General features: G+C 35.3%; 3 protein-coding genes across 7 annotated transcripts in view; 2 read left to right on the forward strand and 1 right to left on the reverse strand.

Moving 5' to 3' along the window:
* The window catches only part of LOC136412754 (uncharacterized), a 139,032-nt gene that overhangs the window by 79,390 nt on the left and 40,221 nt on the right, over positions 1-19,421 (forward strand). The gene's annotated exons all lie outside the window — the stretch shown is intronic.
* On the forward strand, positions 4,320-12,643 carry bsh (brain-specific homeobox). The gene is made up of 4 exons (XM_066395956.1): positions 4,320-5,072; positions 6,753-6,872; positions 8,303-8,515; positions 12,294-12,643. The coding sequence occupies exons 1-4, from the start codon at positions 4,598-4,600 to the stop codon at positions 12,452-12,454; spliced, it is 969 nt and encodes a 322-aa protein (XP_066252053.1). The 5' UTR covers positions 4,320-4,597; the 3' UTR covers positions 12,455-12,643.
* The window catches only part of Wdr62 (WD repeat domain 62), a 53,313-nt gene continuing 47,626 nt past the window's right edge, over positions 13,735-19,421 (reverse strand). For all 5 annotated transcript variants that reach the window (XM_066395930.1, XM_066395929.1, XM_066395932.1 and 2 more), the window contains 5 exons: positions 17,757-17,975; positions 17,391-17,540; positions 15,952-16,041; positions 15,617-15,774; positions 13,735-15,345 (listed from right to left, as the gene is read on the reverse strand). In XM_066395930.1, the coding sequence (XP_066252027.1) occupies positions 15,145-15,345; positions 15,617-15,774; positions 15,952-16,041; positions 17,391-17,540; positions 17,757-17,975 (818 nt within the window). In that variant the 3' untranslated portion in view covers positions 13,735-15,144. The remainder of the gene's footprint in view (positions 15,346-15,616; positions 15,775-15,951; positions 16,042-17,390; positions 17,541-17,756; positions 17,976-19,421) is intronic.

Consider the following 19,421-nt stretch of genomic DNA (forward strand, 5'->3'; position numbering starts at 1 on the left):
CGATAGAAATTAATAAACCAATATAGCCAAATTATATAAATAAGAACGACGCAACATGAAGGGTTGGTAAATTTCCCATTTGAGAGCAGAAGCCATAAACAGAAAAGAAGAACAAGTAAATACCAATAAGGAAACAAAATATAAGTGAAGATTTTGTACATGCGCATAAGTCGGATTAAGTATGATTTGTTGCCTCAGGATAATCCCTATTAGTTAATTAATATATTAATATAATTAGTTAATTAATAGCCCACAGTCAATGGGCAATTCACTGTTCATCTTGATCCGAATTGAACAAAGTAATTTTACTAGTAATTTCTAGACTGAACCCATATTTTAAAAGCCATTTCTTAGACTTTGATTATTATTATTAATATTTGATTTTATTTGATTATTTGATATTATAATAGAAAAATATCAGTGATTTTCAAAAACTACCTCTTTTAATGACATTTTCTGGGCTCTCGAAAGTTAATCAGAAGCATTAACATTTCTGTAATAAAAAATCAATTAGTTTTATTTAATTTTATAAAATTTTAGGAAACCAGACACCCTACAGTGGGTGCAAAATTAATTTTAATAATTTAATTTAGCGGGAAAAGTCTCCACATAAAAATTGCTACAATTAATTTTGGACACACTGCATGGTGTCTGATTTTAGTTCATTTTTTGGCGTTAAATTAAATTTAAAGCTTTTTTATTAGAGACTTGTTAAAGCTTTCTATTAATTTAAGTGAGTGGGCGAAAATTTAAAAAAATATCTTAAAATGTGTAATTTTTGAAAAGCACTCGTATTTTTTCTCGGGCTTCACATCAAAATTCACTATTATTTCGTATGATTCAATAGTAGCATCTCCTTGTGTGCTGTGGGTGATTCTGCGCAATTTTCCCAATTTTCACAATTTAGGGGGCTATGATTTACAACTATTTGAAATTGAAAAAAATCGGTCTGCATTTTACAATCTTAGTTTCGCAAAATCTTTTCAATACCATTTTGATTTATTTTTTTGGTTAAAATTTTCAAAAATGGATAAAAAATGGAGACATTTTTAATTTTCCGAAAACGATTTTATTTCATATTACGGCAAATTTTGCAAAACTAAGAGACTAAAGTGCAAACCGCCTTTTCTTCTTCTTCTTCTTCCCCGTGTCATCAGATACTTAAAGCAAAGCCGTAAACGTACACTATACGTATCCGTCAAAGAATGACATAAATGTCAGACGTTTTATGTCCGACCGCGTTTTATGTCTGCGATGCATCATAAGTCATTACTTGTCAAATCAGTACCAGTGTCACAAGTTTGTGTTTTGAACTGAAGCTGAGGTCGACATAACGTCGAGTTCGTAAGAAGATATGAGGAAGTCGCTCATAAGGGTTATCTGTGTCTATTGTGAGTGTGCGCATGCGTACTGCGTACGCAAATTAACGTTATGGTATTTTCCAGGAGGTATGTTGAAGATTTCTTCAATGCGGAAGATGATGTGTGAAGATATTGTCTATTGAGATATATAAAGCTTTGCGGCAAGGTATTTTCGTCGCAGTTATGCCTCTCTAATTTTTCTAAGGGCCGCCATGTGTATATAAACTATGGCATTGGTTGTACATGCCTTAGATGGTAGGAAAACCAAAATCTTTTATATAAACTGATTAGTGCACTAAAATATCATCAAAGCAACCTGCTCTGCTCCCTTATATTGAAAACAACCCCCCGAAGCTCGTCACAATAGAGAACGCCGCCTTAATAAAGTTACCGACTAAACATGATTATCTTAATCAAGTCTATTAGGGCTTAGATTTGGCTCTTTCGATCTCTGGAATGCGTTGTTGCCGTTATGAATGGCTGCCACGTATAAATTAATTGAGCTGAAACTTCGGCAAAATATGAAATGTTAACCATTTGCACCTACAAATTTCTACTTTTGAAACTATTGTCGTATACTTGAAATATCAGTGATGCCATAGAAAAATATAAAGAACCTCTAATCTTACAGGGTCTGGCAATTGTGCACTATTTATGATTCAGATATGACAAGATTTGCTCGATAGTACATTATGCCAGTAGCGCTGCAAATAGCACTTTTCATACGAAAAAGAAGTTTACATTTACGTGCAAAAAAATTGCACCGGAATAAGTCGATTAGCTTAAATATAATATGATTACACCCACTTTTTGTACTGACCAACAACGTACAAACTACACATCTGGACAACAACAAAACTGCCTGTCTCTTTATGGACATAAATAAAGCCTTTGACAGTGTCTGGCACAAAGGACTATTATACAAACTACACAAACTTAACACACCTAATTACTTAATACACACTATAAGGAATCTAATAGAAAACCGACAACTGCAGGTACGCATTAACAACATCCTCTCCTGCACCTTCTTCCCAGAACAAGGACTCCCACAGGGATCTCCGCTCGCGCCGTTTCTCTACAACATCTACTGCCACCACATCTACAACCACAACATACAGGACAAAAATCATTTTAACAAAACAGCATACATACTACAATACGCCGACGATACTGCACTAATTGCACATGACAGAACTACAACTAAGGCTGTTGCAAGACTGCAGACACTAACAAACAATACAATGACGTGGTTTTACAAATGGAGACTAACACCAAACGTCGCGAAAAACCAACTACTATTAACACATCATCGAATTAAAGATAACTCCCCGACAATAATAACAGACGGACAAAGAACAACACCAAAACAAGAAGTAAAATACCTCGGTATAATACTTGACCAAAAACTGAAATTTACAAAACATGTACAAAACGTAAGATCGGAGGTTATTAAAAGATCAAAGCACTTCAGAGGACTTACGTACAAGGACAAAGGAGTCAGTACTAAAACCGCAACCAATATATACAAAGCGATCTGCAGACCGTTACTAGACTACGGACACATATTGAGAGCGAATGCTTCAGTCAAGACAAAAAAACACATACAGGTAACAGAACAAATTGCACTAAGACTAATAACAAAAATTAGACACCCTCAAAACCCCTTGCACAACTCTTCCAACGAACTCCTGTATGAACGCACACAACTGACTAAAATAACGGAAAGACTAACGCATCTAGAAGCGAAATGGAGGGACAACCATCACAATTGGACTTTACTGAACCTCTTTTGCCTAACAAGACAGACGAGACAACACCGATTCCTGTTCCCCTCTAAAACCCTGCTGGACTACTTCATGGAGTGAGTTTTTCATTTTTCCGGCTGTCTAATTGTCTGTTTTCTTCCCTTCTATTAGTTTTAATACCTTTCAGTTGTATTTCACGGGCAGAAAGACCACATTGGTCGATAGCCCATTTCTTAATTGAGAAATAAAGATTATATATATATATATATATATAATATGATGGAAAAGTGCCTAAAAGCCTGAGCAAGGAGTCCAAGAATACTATCATCTACTTCGCTAAATTTTTTAATCTAGAAAGAGATGATAATATCGTTTCTTGATTCACGTGTGAAAAGTGTACTTTTCACACTTATATGAGTGCGCAAAACATGAGCATGCGTTCGTGATCACTTGCTACTGACATATTACGATTGGCAATTCTGAGGTTATGTTGTACGTTTATTTTTGTCTATTTTCAAGACAGTCGCAGAAAGACCACTATTTCCTGATTATCCTAATTTAACCTACGTAATTATCCTATCCAGCCCAATCCTAAAATTAGTTGAATATCTGGACAGGATACTTTAAATGAGGCAAATATGAAAATTTATGAGGAATTCAAGAAATATGCAGGGGGTTCCATTTGAAATAAAAAAGTTGAATTCTATGGCAATTTTTTTTGAACCAGCCCGTACATCTAAAATATGTTCGGACTATACTTTCTGAGTTCATTTAATAACTTTTTTTGTTAACATAATTTAAATCATTCTGTTATCTCTATAACATTTTGAGAGAATTTCTGGCAAGTAATCTACTCCTTTGATGTGCAAGTTTACACCTATTTAGCCTTAAAGTCTGTATCTATTACCTTCTACGAGATACCCATGCTAGACACACGCTACATCACATTATAAAACCAAACGAGTATGAGCCATAATTCCATCCAGGAAAATCAGTCATCGTATCATACAGAGGCCCCATCCGAAATAGCTAGACATAGCTTATCAATCTGTCTTTCTCCCCCCTATTCGTCCTCCCACCTACTTTCATTTCATTATCCTACTCCGGCTCGTGCCATCCCGACATCAACCCTAATAATCCACCCCAAAACGACAAAATCGGAACACAATCATCCCCATGCGCGCAGAAACTCGAAACTTACTTCCCCGATTTAAGGGTAGCAAACTGGAAAATGGGGCGGTAACTCACGCGATCATAGTTGGCTTCGGGCAAATATTGGCCAGTTAGCGTTTGACGTTTGTTTCAAGCGACTTCGTAGCCGCTACGTCACGCTACGTCCATCTTAACAATAAATTATTGTGATCGGCAAATTTTCGAAAAAAAGTATTTTTAAGGGCCACAATTTAAGAACATCTATGCGGAACAGTATCGTGTGCAGATGTTTGAATGGGTGAAGTTTAGTGATTAAAAAAATTGAACATTGGAAAAATGAGCCGCAAGGAATACAATCAGGACTCGACCAGTTTAACCCAAAACAGAACCAGTTTTTTAATAGAAGATATCCTCTATAGGCAAAAGAATGGGGACGAGTCTAACAACACAGCTTTATTCACGAATTTTCAATCGCATGTACCCAATAACAACAATAACACCTCTATTAAAATGGCGCCATCCAGATCTATGGAATATTCTGGACAAAGCCGAGCGTTTCACGCTCCAACAAAGATCAATCAGGAATTCTGCAGGAAAAATGAAGAAATGGCCTCATATGGGAGCAGTAATAGTACCGGGGGCAGTAAAGAGTTCATATCGCCTCATGGGTACTTCCAAGGGAATTTGGGGCAGGCGGCTATGCAGGGGTTTCAAGCACCCGAGAACGGATATATTCAGGTTATGGGTGCTTTGGGGGCTTACCTGGGAACGCCGTATAAGAATATGGGCGACCCTTATTTTTTGACGCAAGGTAAGGAGACGTTTGTGAGAGCTTGAGTTTTTTGCCAATTTTCACGAGGGAAAAATTATTTTGAAAGTCCGGTTCATGCAGGGCAAAGGGTGATACCGTGCAAAATTGTTAACTTTCACTGCACTTGGTAGCTACGGTTATATCAGAGCTAATCATTTGGCGACTTTGGTCGATGTCTCGGGAGTTTTTGGCGAATTACAGGATAGTTTCAAAAATTTCTAATTTTTTGTATTACCCTGTATCTAGGGCAAAGTTTATTCTATTTAAACAAAGTAAATTGTGTCTGCAGGTCAATTTCTTGCTGAATTATTTGCCTATACTAATACGCGTTAAAATAGTATATTGTTCAACGAGTAAGAAAAATCGCGTTTTCTGTTACTAACGGATGAGTTTAGCAAAGGCAGCGAAGCTGCGCTATCGGCCGAGATAATTGGGGGCTTAATTATTTTCTAAGAAGAATAAAAAATGTAATGCACAACTGTTAGATTTACGTTAATGGTACTTGCACCACAGTTTTTATTAATACGCATATTATGTAGCAAGGTGGAGTTGTTAAACTTAGAACCTTGGTAGTCTCACTAACGCACTTATAATCCATTTGCTCCTAACAAACTTAATTTTTTCATTTGACTTTTTCCTGCTGTCGTCTCTCTTCCCTACTCTGTCGAATGTGTTAATAAATACATAATAACGGGTATTTTCGCATGATCTCTGAACAAATGCTAACACACGTGTGTGTTATGCGCAACAATGAACGAAGGGTACAGTGCACGCTTGTGTGTTAAAAGTCACTTTCCTTGCTTGTTATATAAATAGCTGTTACCCAAGAAGTGCGACAAGTGATACTTTATCGAACGCTGATTGCAGTGGTCAGCATAAAAAATTAAAATGTTTATCATATAATGCGCGGGGTAAGATATCAAACTTCCAAGGTGGATCCATTTAATATATAGACAGATTTTAGAAATCCTATTCCTATATTTTTTTAAGAAGCCTATTTAATAGAAAAATAAGATACAGGGTGATCAGCTACAAAAAGAGAAATTTCATTTCATAGTTCGCATTTTCTCCTTTGCGTCAAATAATATTGTTGAAAAGATTTTTTAATTTTTCGGCCACCTATGAAAGCATAAATAAAATGACAAATCGGTGCTTTTGAAATAAATATGGAGCGATTCAAAAGAAGTGAATGTTAAGTATTACTTGGAACATCCTGTACTCTCAACACGAAAACATTTTTTAAAAGAGCAATATTTTCTATATTAAAAAAAATCAAAATAATTTAAGAAGGCATGATCAGATGAAATTTGTACCGCTTCTTTGGTCCACTGAGTATTATTTATTTTTTAATCACATGTGATGAACGTTTTCCGGGATGCAGTCGATGTCCTTTGTCGCCCATACAGCCGGTACAGAGTTGGAAAGCTCTTTTTGAAAACTTTGAATTCGGGCTCATAAGAATTTTGGAACTTGCCATCAATCTATAAATCGAAAATAAATTACAAGACATTTTTTTATAGAAAAGCGATAAGTTGATTTTCAAAGATCACACAGGACGAATTTTTCTTGAAAATATTCCATATAGGACTTAAACGATTTAACAATTTTACCCAACTTCGCATCTCTTATGGGTACTGTAGAAGATATTTAGGAAAAATTATAGATTGATTTTTTTTTCAGCGGGACTTCCGTTCCATCCCACGCTTTTTGGTAGTTCAGCCAGTGAAATATCTTTAAATGCTCTCAAACACTGCAGAAGAAGAAAAGCGAGAACGGTGTTCAGTGATCCGCAGCTTACCGGTAAAGTATAATAAAAAATGTAACCAAGGACCTACATAAATTCCAAATTATTGCCTGAAGCTACACAAATAACTAATAAGAAAAAATAACAAATTAAAATATTTTTTAGGTTATCATGTCGGAAGAAATAATATTTAGTCATGTAAAGTAATATAAAATCAGAAAACTGTTTCTCCTTCGTTAGCGATATCCGAAAAAATCAAAAGCGCAATATTTTAGCATATAAACATACTGAGTTTCTCTGAGATATGGTTCGCCCTCATAACTTTTTATTATGTGAAATTAAATTACATTAAAAAAGCACTTTTCAATTTTTTGGTACTTCCAGTTAAACCGGAAATGACAAGGTCCGAAATTTAAAGGAGACTCCCTGTATATTTTTTAATATTTTGCTTATCTGTATCAATCCGATTAAAACCCTCCCTATTTGTCAATTTTTGACATAACGGTGACATCAATGTTCATCTCAAGTATTGTGCTTTAACATTTCAGTGTGCACAACAAGAAGTGTGCTCGACATTTCAGTGTGCACAACAAGAAGTGTGCTCGACATTTCAGTGTGCACAACAAGAAGTGTGCTTGACATTTCAGTGTGTACGTCAAGGGTTGTGCTTGACATTTCAGTGTGTACGTCAAGGGTTGTGCTTGACATTTCAGTGTGTACGTCAAGGGTTGTGCTTGACATTTCAGTGTGTACGTCAAAGGTTGTGCTTGACATTTCAGTGTGCACGTCAAGGGTTGTGTTTGACATTTCAAATAATTTTTACATCAATTTCACGTCTTTTGGCTTTTTGCGTTTCATTTCGGCACCCAAAGAGCTATCAGAATTGTATTTTGTCCCACATCTACTACGTCTTCTATCCAATCAACATTTACAAAACACTATAAATTTGCACTCTCTTTGCAAAATATCAAACAAATAACTTTTCGTGTGTTTTAAATGTCACAAAACTCTTTTCGCCTCTACCCACTGAGACTCCTAACTACACGAATTGAATTTATTTAAAATTACTTACAGTGAAACCCAAATCAGGTTTTGTAAGTACTATTAAGTACATCAGTTTTTTTGTTTCTCTCGTGGTGGGGAAATCTTCAAAAGGCACCCATTTCTTTGGGCAGTCGAGGAGGGTAGTCGGGGATGTTTTGGTACAGTAAACCCCCCCCACCACGGGTTTTCCTAAAACCGCCCTAAGGCACTTTTATCAGGAATACTAGTTTACCAATCAATTACCTATAAGGATTTTTCTCATCAATCTTATCTGCTTTTCATAACTTTAAAGCCACATTCCAAGGTGATAAGCGGGTTTGCATTCAGCGTGTCAGACTGGTTCAAAATTTGATAAATACTGAACGATCTCCATGAAGCTTTATCCAATTTTGTTATTTTGCTGAAAAAAAATTAAAAATGAATTAGTATTTAATTGTTACAGGTCTCGAAAAAAGATTCTCAGCCCAACGCTATCTTTCCACTCCCGAGAGAGTTGAACTAGCCAATGCCCTTAGTTTAAGCGAGACCCAAGTGAAAACCTGGTTCCAGAACAGAAGGATGAAACATAAAAAGCAGATGAGAAAACAACAGGAAGAGAAAACTAATGGCATCTTAAAGAAGCTGGACAACGGGGACAAATGCAGGAATAATGGGGGTAAGTTCAATAATAATTGAAATGTAAACGGGTATCAGTCGTACACCCTGTATTTTGGTTATTATCAAATTTTGAATATGTACATATGTCCGGAAATAATGTCGAAATATTTAAGGAGATGATTCTAAAACAATAAAAATAGTTCTTATAAACATACCCCAAAATTGCCCTTAGAACTCCTTAAGGGAGAAACTTTGGAGATGATTTTGTCACAATAATTTCGAAACGCTTTACTCTTAAATTATGAAATTTGGTGTTTTTTAATAAGTTGAAATGGGACATTTTTTTTGTGTTAACGATTGCAAATTTTAGTTGAGAGCGTCACATACCGTAAGGCTCCTATATACGTGATGCCCTAACTTTTTTGTTTGTGACATTTTTTAATTTTTGAAATCGGATAGAAAATAGATCAGATAGATAATAAGAAGATTAATAAGAAAATAAAATCAGATAGATAAAAATAGAGTCAATATTTTCAAGTCAAAAAGTCCTCTTTTTTCATTTCGTTAGGATAAACTGTTTTCCAAAAAAATGGTTTAAACCAATGAACGTTTACATGAACATCGAAATGCATCTTATTAAATACAGTAGGCATCGTAGTAATAGAGGTATTTTCTTAATTAGCCAGCAATAGCAAGACTAATATTATTAAGGATTTATCACTTATTCACAATAAATGCTGAAAATAGCCGCCCTTCCTTAATGCATCCTTTAATTCGTTTCGAAAATATTGCGAAAAAACCATGTTTAGGTAAAGGAGATTAAGTAAATGAATTCACCGATTATTTGAGAAATGTTTTTAATTAAAATTATGTTTTATCTAATAAAAAAATACAAATTTGTTACGCAACTGAGTTAAATACGAAAAAATGTCAAGAGACATTTTTTTAGAACGAATTCAGTGGAAAAAAAAATGAATGAATTCAACTTTTTTCCTAAATGAATTACTCATTTTGATTTTAGACAGGAGCGTATTAGTAATTTATTGAAGATTATGGTAAGTAAACCTCCATAACTCCGGCACTGGTTGCTCGTGAGCCGTGATATCATTACAGACTATAGCAGCATGCAATGTGATGCTGTACACCAAATTTGGATTAAATATCTCGAAAGGTTGAAGTATTATAAAAAATAATCGATTTTTTTTTAAGTTTTCAATACCCGGTACCTTTAAAACGAAGCGCTTTGAGTCTATGTCGATATGAAATTTTCTTCTTAAAATAAGTTTTTCTATCGACTGTTAAAGTCCCGCTACAAAAAAGTGAAGCACCCTGTATATTGGCCATTCGTGGTGTAAAAAACGGCGTAAATTAATGAATTTTCTGTTTTGATTATTCAATATAAGCCTTAGATGTGCTGCAGCGAAACCCAAAATCTGCCATAAATCGTGGACAATGTCCATTCGCACGCCCAAAAGTTTCAATCAGACGTTTTTACATCATCCTTAATTAAAATGCCTTTTAATAGGAGCTCTTAAGCGCGCTTTTTAATTTCCTGTTTTCTTTCTCTAGTTTCCCGTTGCGTGGAGTTCGTTTGCTGAAATTGCCGAAATCTGATGAAATCACCTATCGAAAATCGGCTTAAAAAGTGCAATCCAATCCCTGGCAATCGCCCCCGATTCCCATATCTAACAAGTCCCTAGGGATTCTATTAAAATGGTCTTAAAGGGACTAAAGCGGACCTTCGGCAACTCGTCGGTCTGACATTTATTCCCCAATTAAGCGGGTGTTTGTTTTCTAATTGTTTGTGGGAATAGGTCCAATCGGGGTATTATGCGTCTCCAATTCTTTTAACAGTTCGGTTAATAATAGCAGGACTGAAACTTCTTCCAAACCCAGAGCTTTTTCCTTCTACAAGTCGACCCTACATTTCTCGACGCTTAATTCGTATAACCAAATTAGCCAAACAACCCCGTCCGCCATCTTAGTAAGTCGGCAATTTAGTTCCAAAGATGCCTTAATTGATGTTTAAGATGGTCCAGAGTCACGCCAAGAAATTTGCTGAGTTCAGAGACTTTGCTAATTTGCCTCTTGATTGGCCTCTAAAACGTTGGGGTGAATTGACGATTTCGTTTTTGGCGTTCAGGGCGATTCGGGCTGTAAATAAAGCCGATGATAATGCGTTCGCTAATGGAGAGTTTTAAGAGCTTCCATGGGAAGGATCACTCAAGCAAGCTGAGTCGTAAAATTTTGAAAATATTACAGTATTTCTGCATTTTCACTTCTGTTTGATTCTGGCCATTTTTCATGTAGCTTATAAGTTCTCTTCTGGTCTGGTCAAAAACTGCAAAGTTTCTGTGAAATTCAATGGATGCAACATACGCAAGATTCGGAAAGAGACTTTCTTCCACTCCGTTCATTTAGAGGTCTCCGTTAATAGCAGCGCAATCACGTTATTAACTATTAGTTAATAACGCGATTGACTATTAGTTAATAGCGTGATTGCCTATTAAGTTAATAGCGTCACGTTATTAACTGCCTGACAATTTTTTAAGAAAACGGGGTTAAAATAACCGTCTTCAGGAACCTTAATGTCGACCATCAACACGGTCAGTAAACCTTCTTCCCCTTTTTTGTTCGGCCTTGGATCAAAAAGGTCCCTAAAATTAACATGTTTTTTACTCAATTATCGTCCATAATTTCCATTTCGTCTGAGCTGTAAGACATCGCGGGGGCTCTTGCGAAAGAGAAATGCTTGGGCTCTCTGTGTCTGGATCCGATGAGGAGCCGCAGCAGTCTGGAATAGAAATTTGAAAGTACGTAAATTTTGCTTTCACACCTGAGCTCTTCAGGTCGCACCTATCGATTAATCGCGACGAAACTTGGAGGATCGAGAGACCCCGGATGCCTTCAAATCTGGATAGCTGAGCACTGAAGCCAGCGAAACAGGGAAATTGTGAAAGGCTTCCAAAGCTTGTGAAATTTCTGTTTTTGCACGGCTGGATTTTCTAGCCGGAGATCTGGATTTCGACTGTTTTCAATGGCAGAGCTGGAAAAGTAATATCCTGTGGTATTTTACACTGGAATCTGTCCAGCAGATTGCAGCGTAAAGGGATGAAAGCTGAAAATTTGCAAGTTGGGAGAATCTCGGAAGTTCAAATCTGAGGCTACATTGTGAATTTCCCGATAGATACCGTGATGTATCAAGCTCCATTAAAAATTTTTGAGTTCCCTCTATCGGTTGTCTGTCTATCACATTTCCGCTAAAATCTCTCAAAATTGCCTTAAATTCGAGTCAAAGAAAAAATTCAGAAATTTTAATTTTTCCAGTCGGGAGAGATTTTAGAAATCCAGGGGTTCTTTGATCCACACAAAGAGTTTTCGGAAGTGCACGGTATTTTCGTTCCCATATATCTGTCATCAAATGTCAGTGTATTTACTCGACTTTGCCGTGCCGTTTGTCGAAAATGTGGCCAAAAAGCAAAAAAAGGACGCATAAAATAATATGAGTTGGGAGTGTGATAAGTTCGTTGGTGTTACAAGGTCTTCTGACCAGAAATTACATGTAATAAAGGAATATCCTTTTGAAATTGTGCTGTATCTTTAGGAAACACTCTGAATAATCATTAATTACATTAATGCGAGTCAGCGTCTTACATTAACGCTGACTCGCGTTAATATAATTAATAACAGTGTTAATGTAACGCTCAGTCGCGCGTCAAATATTAAACTCAGTCACTGTAACTGTCCATTGTTTATAAAAGGACGAACATCTGTTGTCCTCTATGGCCATCCGAGATTTCTAATAAGTTAAAATAGCACAGGTTTACTTGTTACAGGTCATAGTTGTCAAGATATGCCTTCGATGACCGGAATTTCTGAACAGCTACCAAGTAGTCCCCTGAGTACTAATTCTGATGTGAGCGACTGTGAAAGCGACATAGACATCGTTGGGGATGCCAGTAAGCACATCATTGGCTATTCGTTTAAAGGCACGTAGAATTGTTAGTGATTTTCTAATTATTGATCATTAAGTTGTACATACATTGTCATTACTAATTTTTTGTTTAAAAGGTTTATGTAGGTATCTACCTGTCTGTATTTAATGTTACTGTGATTGTTTTACTGGAAAAGATCTTTTACTGCTATAGGGAAGGTCATAGCTAGCAGTCAATAAGTAAGTATTAAATCGGCTTATGAAGGAAGGGAATACTATTTTATTCAATAAGACCATTAAATCAGCATAAAAATGAAAGCTTGGCAAACGTGTTGCAATGGAATTTTTCATTTTTCTTTTTACCATCTCCTTTCTGCATATTTCGAGAACATTAATCAAAAAACGTTAACGTACCATGGGTTCCAAGATCCATTTAATAAATGGATATCAAATACTACTTAGTTCATGGTTTAAACCTGGATCTGTAGACTCAACGTTGAGTTCAGGTTTGGCGTTGACTTCGGCACTCAAAGATAAATCTCAACAAATCCAACTGCCTCACGAACCGCTGCTGGTCTGGCTTCTAAGATAAATCAGTAAAGTTTTTTTGATGTTAGTGCTCTTAAAATCTTAGCATGGCACCGTCGTCCAATGAAATCATTTGTTGACGGTGCAGGATCATTTTTCGACTTTCGACGAAACGCCAAACAAGGAAAATAAACGAGCTACAAATATAGCGCCGATGTTCAGAACTTATAACTAAAATCAACACAGAATCTGTGAACTTTCTTAATTCAAATTTTAGCGTCAATGTTACAAAATTTCTCTATAAATTCACCATAAGTGATCACTCTTCCCTACCTTTACGTTTTTCAAGAAAGCGGAGTCTCTATTCGACAACTGAATCACGAGAGATGGTAGTTTATGATGCGCATTTATTTTCGCAGTCTGCACCCTGAAGGGTTCTCTTGGGGGGTCTAGACACAAATGATAGTTCTAGAGGACGTTGTTGCTGTGGAGAAGTGAAACTTAGATGGTTCAGGCTGCGTAGTCTAAACCGGGCACATAGACCGACTTCAGTTATTACAGAGCTGTGAAATATGAAACTTTTTGGAGTAGCAGCAACATGTGTTTTTAAAGGTCAAGGTAAGTTTTTTGATTGGGGCTCTATGCCATAATGTAGATAGTTGAGACAAATTAATTAAATTACGCCAATGTCATGGACAAAATTTGTATGCACTCAAAGCAAACAAGTAAAACTCCTCATAGAATTTTGAGCTCTCTTTAGGAAGCACAAAGTAATATAGAAAATGTTGATTTATAGTTTAAAAATACCATTACAATATTCATTAATAAGACTTTATTATTGAAACTAGATTAAGAAAATTAACATTAATCCAGTCTGGAAGGTTACAGATACACATTTTTAAAATTCACAGAGCTACACATTAACCCACCGTGATTACAACATGAATACATTCCTAATGAAATTATTACGGCGCAGTCGAAGTAGGTTATATTAGCTCTAACAAGTTTTAAATAACAAATACATGCTTTAAAGTGTTATCATAAAATTGACATACTCTTAAACACGTTAAAATAATCAGGGTTAACGATTATTATAACCGATAAACCAACAAAGGGAATTACTGAAATAATATAAAATTAGTTTTAAAACAATAATCCTAATAAAGGTAATATGTATTTTATGAGGTTACAAAATGGTTTGGCTTAAATATCGAGAATTCCATTATGGCATTAAACGTGTAACTTTAAATTCGCCATTAGTACTAAAACTCATCTGAATCACTGTTAGATCGAATTAGTGTTTCGAAATCTACACTAAAATATGCTGAAGAACATTATGAACAGATAGAACTGAATTCCACCTAAATATAATATAATTCCCCTACCGGACCCTGTACATATCGAAATACACAGATAATACCGCAGGAAGCACGACTCCCAAATTATTATTCGGCGCGATTAAAAACGATATCAGTACGACACCCCTGAGGGTACAGGGGCATCGAAACGTTTGGCAACTATCACATTAATACAAAATATTACTAATATATCAGTACATTTAACAAACCTACATTCTAACTACAAACACAATAATTATTATTTAGTAAAAATGGAATGGAATTGAAGTCAGGCAAACTTCATAACATTAAGGAGGGGCCAATCATTAAAACTTCACAGGATGACCAAAATTCTTAGCTAAGTATAATTTCTCTGGAAAGGGGCAAACACGGATTTCACTTTTGAGAATTTCCGCCATCGAGTATTTGATCAAAACACTATGAAATAGTGTTATTGTGATGCTGATATTTTTAGTAATACCAAATCTTTGTATTACAAGATCCCTCTAATAAGCCCCTTCGAATAATACCTACAATATTACAAAAACCGTTACCTATAAAAAGTGTTTAAAGCTAAAATACGTTGCACTACATTGTTGTAAAGGTGTTTAATAAATTCGCCCTAGTGTCGACTCATCAAACACTATTAGTACATTTAAATGTTAAATAGTAATAATCATTGCAACATTAGTTAAGTAAAATCACAGTGTATTAGATTTTTTCCAGCCCTTTTTTCGAAATTCCCAAGAGCATACCGGCTGCTCTTGCACCAAAATATTACTCCCAAAACTTCTTAATCAATTTGGACGATTCAGATTAATACGAACGTCATGTTAAACTGAACAATCCCATTGAAGCGTAATAATAAATAAAAGTTTAAAAGGGGTATCAAATATTGGACGAATGAATTTTTTGCTGCATCATGTCAAGCAGGATGTCGACGTATTGCTGCATCAGTTCCGTCATGGATCCGGAGCCATTGGCGAATTTCGACACTAAATCGTTGAGTTTCTTGATCGCATCTGTTTGGTTTACGTCTATGTTACCATTGTTCTGCTTGAACTCGTTGAAGATGCACTCGTGTACCACCTAAATAATAATACAAATTAATGAGATTGAAGAAAACGAATAAATGGTTATGATACACATACTTTTTCAACTTGTTAAAAATGGGGCGGTGCCACGGAAATCAATTATTGGGTCCCTGTATACGCAACGGATAGTGATAGCAGTGGATTTTGACATATGAGTGAGTTCCACTGATATGTTCAAAAATTAATGTGTGAGGGCACTTTAGAGCTCTTGTGTAAAGGCCGCTTTCCACCTCGACGTAAGATTGAATTTCTTTACTCAAACTTACCTTGTATGTCTTGATAAGGGACATTTTGACACAATTTATGGCCTCAGGTTGCGAGTCTGCAGTGTCCTCATTCTCTTTCAGTTTTTGGAAAATTTTTACAACGTTATCCGCTGTGGTGACTAGCTGTTTACTGACATCTTCACAAAGTTGATTCGAAACTGGAAAAATAAGCGATCAGAGGTTATCGTTCTATCGTCTATTCACTCAAAATGCAAACTCAAAATTGTAAAAAAATTTAGTTATTGTAAATCGCTTCAAATGGTCTTTTATGGTCACTACTACAGCTAAGCTTATACTAAAAATTGCCTACTACGCAGGTGAAAGCTGGAACTTACACTCGATCGATGACAGATCGACACTTTCACTTGATAAGCCGGGATCGTCGTGCGTTAGAGTGTCGTCGAAATGAATCGAGTGCTGTGAACCTAAAATACAAATGTGCTTAGTCGTGTTAGTGTGTTATAAGCGAATAAAAGCAAATGAAATGAAGATTTTCATAAGACCTGCAGCGCACAGTTTCTCATTATTGGCTTAGAAGTCTTTGAACTCTCTTTAATATGAGTAAGATCTAGTTGGTCAATCGCACTTAATATGCGGTTCAGTTAAATTCACACTGGTACTCAGTGCTTTTATAAAGTACTTCATAAACTCAACAAAATTGTAAGGTGTAATTTTTATTTTTACTCCGTTTTTTTAACCGTAGACTGGGAGTATACAGGGTGGACCAAAAGCATTAATTTTTTTAATTTCGTATATAGATTGTGCAAGTTGGTCTAAACACATTACATGTATAATGTTCTATACTGATATACAAATGTTTTCGAAGTAATATCACTTCAAGACTAACAAATTAATATTACATGTTAAATGGTAGTAAAGCAGTAAATGATTTAGATATGTAGGGTCAGTATATCGGACTCTAGTCTCAAATCGAAAAGCCTACTTAATGCTTTCTCCTTATCAAAATTGCAATGTAGAACGTTCGTAGCATTGTGACATCCAAAGAGAAACAAGTCATAAAAACTCTTGAAATGAAAGCGGTCCAAACTTTTTTTTATTTATGTTAGGTGTAACTGAATGGAAGTGCGACTAAATGGACAAGTAGGGTACTTACCCTACTTCTCCATTAAGCCACATTTGTGAGCAATTTTGATAATTAGTTGAAAGTGAAACATACACTCAACACTGTATAAAAAGCTACGCCCAAATGTGCGTCAATAAATAATTGCTGTTGCGAATTCTTGAGGATGACCATGAATTGTAGACAAAAATGCGCTGAAAAATTAGAAATGATGCAGAAATGTTTTTTTCTGTTCTTATTTTCCCTACAATTCAATGTGAAATGTCATTTTAAAATAGTGAGTTTCTTCTACCTAAAGAGTCAACTTTCCTGGAGGAAGAGGTTTTTACACGGAACCGTGAATTTGATTTTCCGGAAAGAAATGATCAGTGGTCAATGGTCAGTTAGCAGAGCGTACTACAGATTAATCAGAGTATAAAAGGATACCTTACCCCATGAAAAGTATCCCTTAGATTTTAATAACTACTTGATTCGTTTAGTGGAGTTAACTTAAATTAATATTTTCATATCAACATTTTAATTAAATATCTAAAAAATTGTCGGAGCTATTCAAGAAAGTTGGAAAAAAATTGAAACTTTAAAAAAGAAGTATACGAATTTTTATGCATAACTGTGACCTAACTTCTGAAATACACATATGACTAGTTTTTTACCGTGGTCAAATGGAATCGTCGAGGTAATCGAACAACATACCTCTTTTAGGATCCTGATTGTTCATATACCTCTTCTGTCCACTGTCGAACGTAGTTTGTCGACTCATACGTGGTGGTACCTGGGGCTTCTTGGGAGAATCCTCCTCATCAGAGGTTGAAACGTTATCAACACCGACTTGATTTAGATTACCTAAAAAGATAATCCAAGAAAATAACGCAGTTTTTCTTTATAGAACTGCTAAGACATGTGAAATTTCGAATCTGTTTTTCAAACGACATATGGTAATTATAAATACAAAATACACATAAAGTAAGGAATATGGCATATTTTTCGAAAATTTGAAAATATAGAAAAAATCGCTATTATCATAAACGTGTAATGATACCTTTTCAGTGTTTGACTTACTCGTCGAATAAGACTGCTTTTTCCTGGATTGCAATGGTTTTTGGCTAATCTTATTATGTGAGCTGATCGTAGGTCGCATCAGTCTGGACATTTTCTTTAGGTGGGCATCATTTTCGGAATCAGAATGTTGATTCAGAAGGACGCTTGACTTGCTGCGCATCATGGAGTTGTTCTTTACATAACGAGGGGTCATCCGTGCTGGGGCTATGGGCTTCTCGCCTTTGAATAGTATTTTCTTTTAAATTCGTGGATACACAAAATTGTTAATAAGGACAATGAGAATAAAAAAGGAGAGAGGGCATTGAAAAATAAACATGACAGATTAAAATTTAAAAAAAGCTGAAAGAAATAAGAAAAAAGGTAGGAAGGCAAACAGAGCAGTAAATTTAAACTGAATATTAGTAAAAATTAAAAGAGTTAATGATAGTCAATAAAACATGCCAAATCTACAAAGCGTTCATAAAATGATGCCAAAAAATAATATTTAAAGACGTAAGAGGACACATAAGTATATTTTTGGCATCTGAATCTACTTACTCCTAATGGATTGACTTCGTTTGGGCGGCACGTTTTGCATGCTCAAATCAGACAAACTACACGACCTCCTCAAGCTGGATTCTGGACTTGACATGTCATCTACATACACTGCAAAACATGCAAAAGTCCAAAGGTAAAGGGAGAGAACAAAAAAAAACAGAAAAAGCTGAAAACAAAATTGATAAAAATAAATATGTAAAATGCGGTGAAATCCGAAAGCATGAAGGTGTAGGGTATCTAAATGTTACACAAAAAAAGAAACAGAAGATTGCATGATGGTAAAATTCGGATGAAAATTTTCACGGACGTATGTAAGGTATTCGAATACGAGACATGGAGGATAAGAACAAATATCGCCCCAAAGATTTTGCACAGAATAATGATCACGTTTGTATGAAATATAAGATATTTCGTAAAGGCATGAATAGATTTTAATGCGAACTTGTAATTAAATGAAGCGATGTCTCAATAAAACAATGCGGTTACAATTTTCGGATATTCAATTTATGTTATTCCACCCTACAAAAAATATTGGAGACATATTAATGGATGGGACGGTGGTTGAACTAAGAGACGACTGATGTTAGAAACTTACCACATTGGTCAAATTTTATTAGACGTGCTAAAATTTGGCCCCCATGTTATTGTCCATATTATCTATGTAGAGTGGAAAACGTTTGCATTTCATGCTCTTCCAACTTATTAAAATCCTCCAAAATTAACCTGAACTAACCTGATAGGATAAATCAAACATAATTCTAATTTTATGTGGCATTTAATAAAATAAAGTTAGAATAATACAAGAAATAATAACTGACAGCCACAAAAAAGAAAAACACAAAAAGCCGTACTTTGTTAAAAATATATTTGTATAAGAGAAAACAATATTCTGTATTTACACATACTACTTATACACCTTCTCATGGATCCAGTATACAGGAATCTTTATACAGGTTCTCTCATAATTAATGGTACATAATTACACCAAATTCTTCAGGTGAAAAAATAATTAAAATATAAATATCTTTAAAACCAATAGACGGTGCCGTATCAATGGGTTAAACCCTTTTTGCGTAGAAAGGGCGACAGAATTAATTTTGCAGCTCAAAATGTCTATACAAAGTGACA

This window comes from Euwallacea similis, chromosome 12 (assembly GCF_039881205.1).
Source record: "Euwallacea similis isolate ESF13 chromosome 12, ESF131.1, whole genome shotgun sequence".
In the NCBI taxonomy this organism is placed as follows: domain Eukaryota; kingdom Metazoa; phylum Arthropoda; class Insecta; order Coleoptera; family Curculionidae; genus Euwallacea; species Euwallacea similis.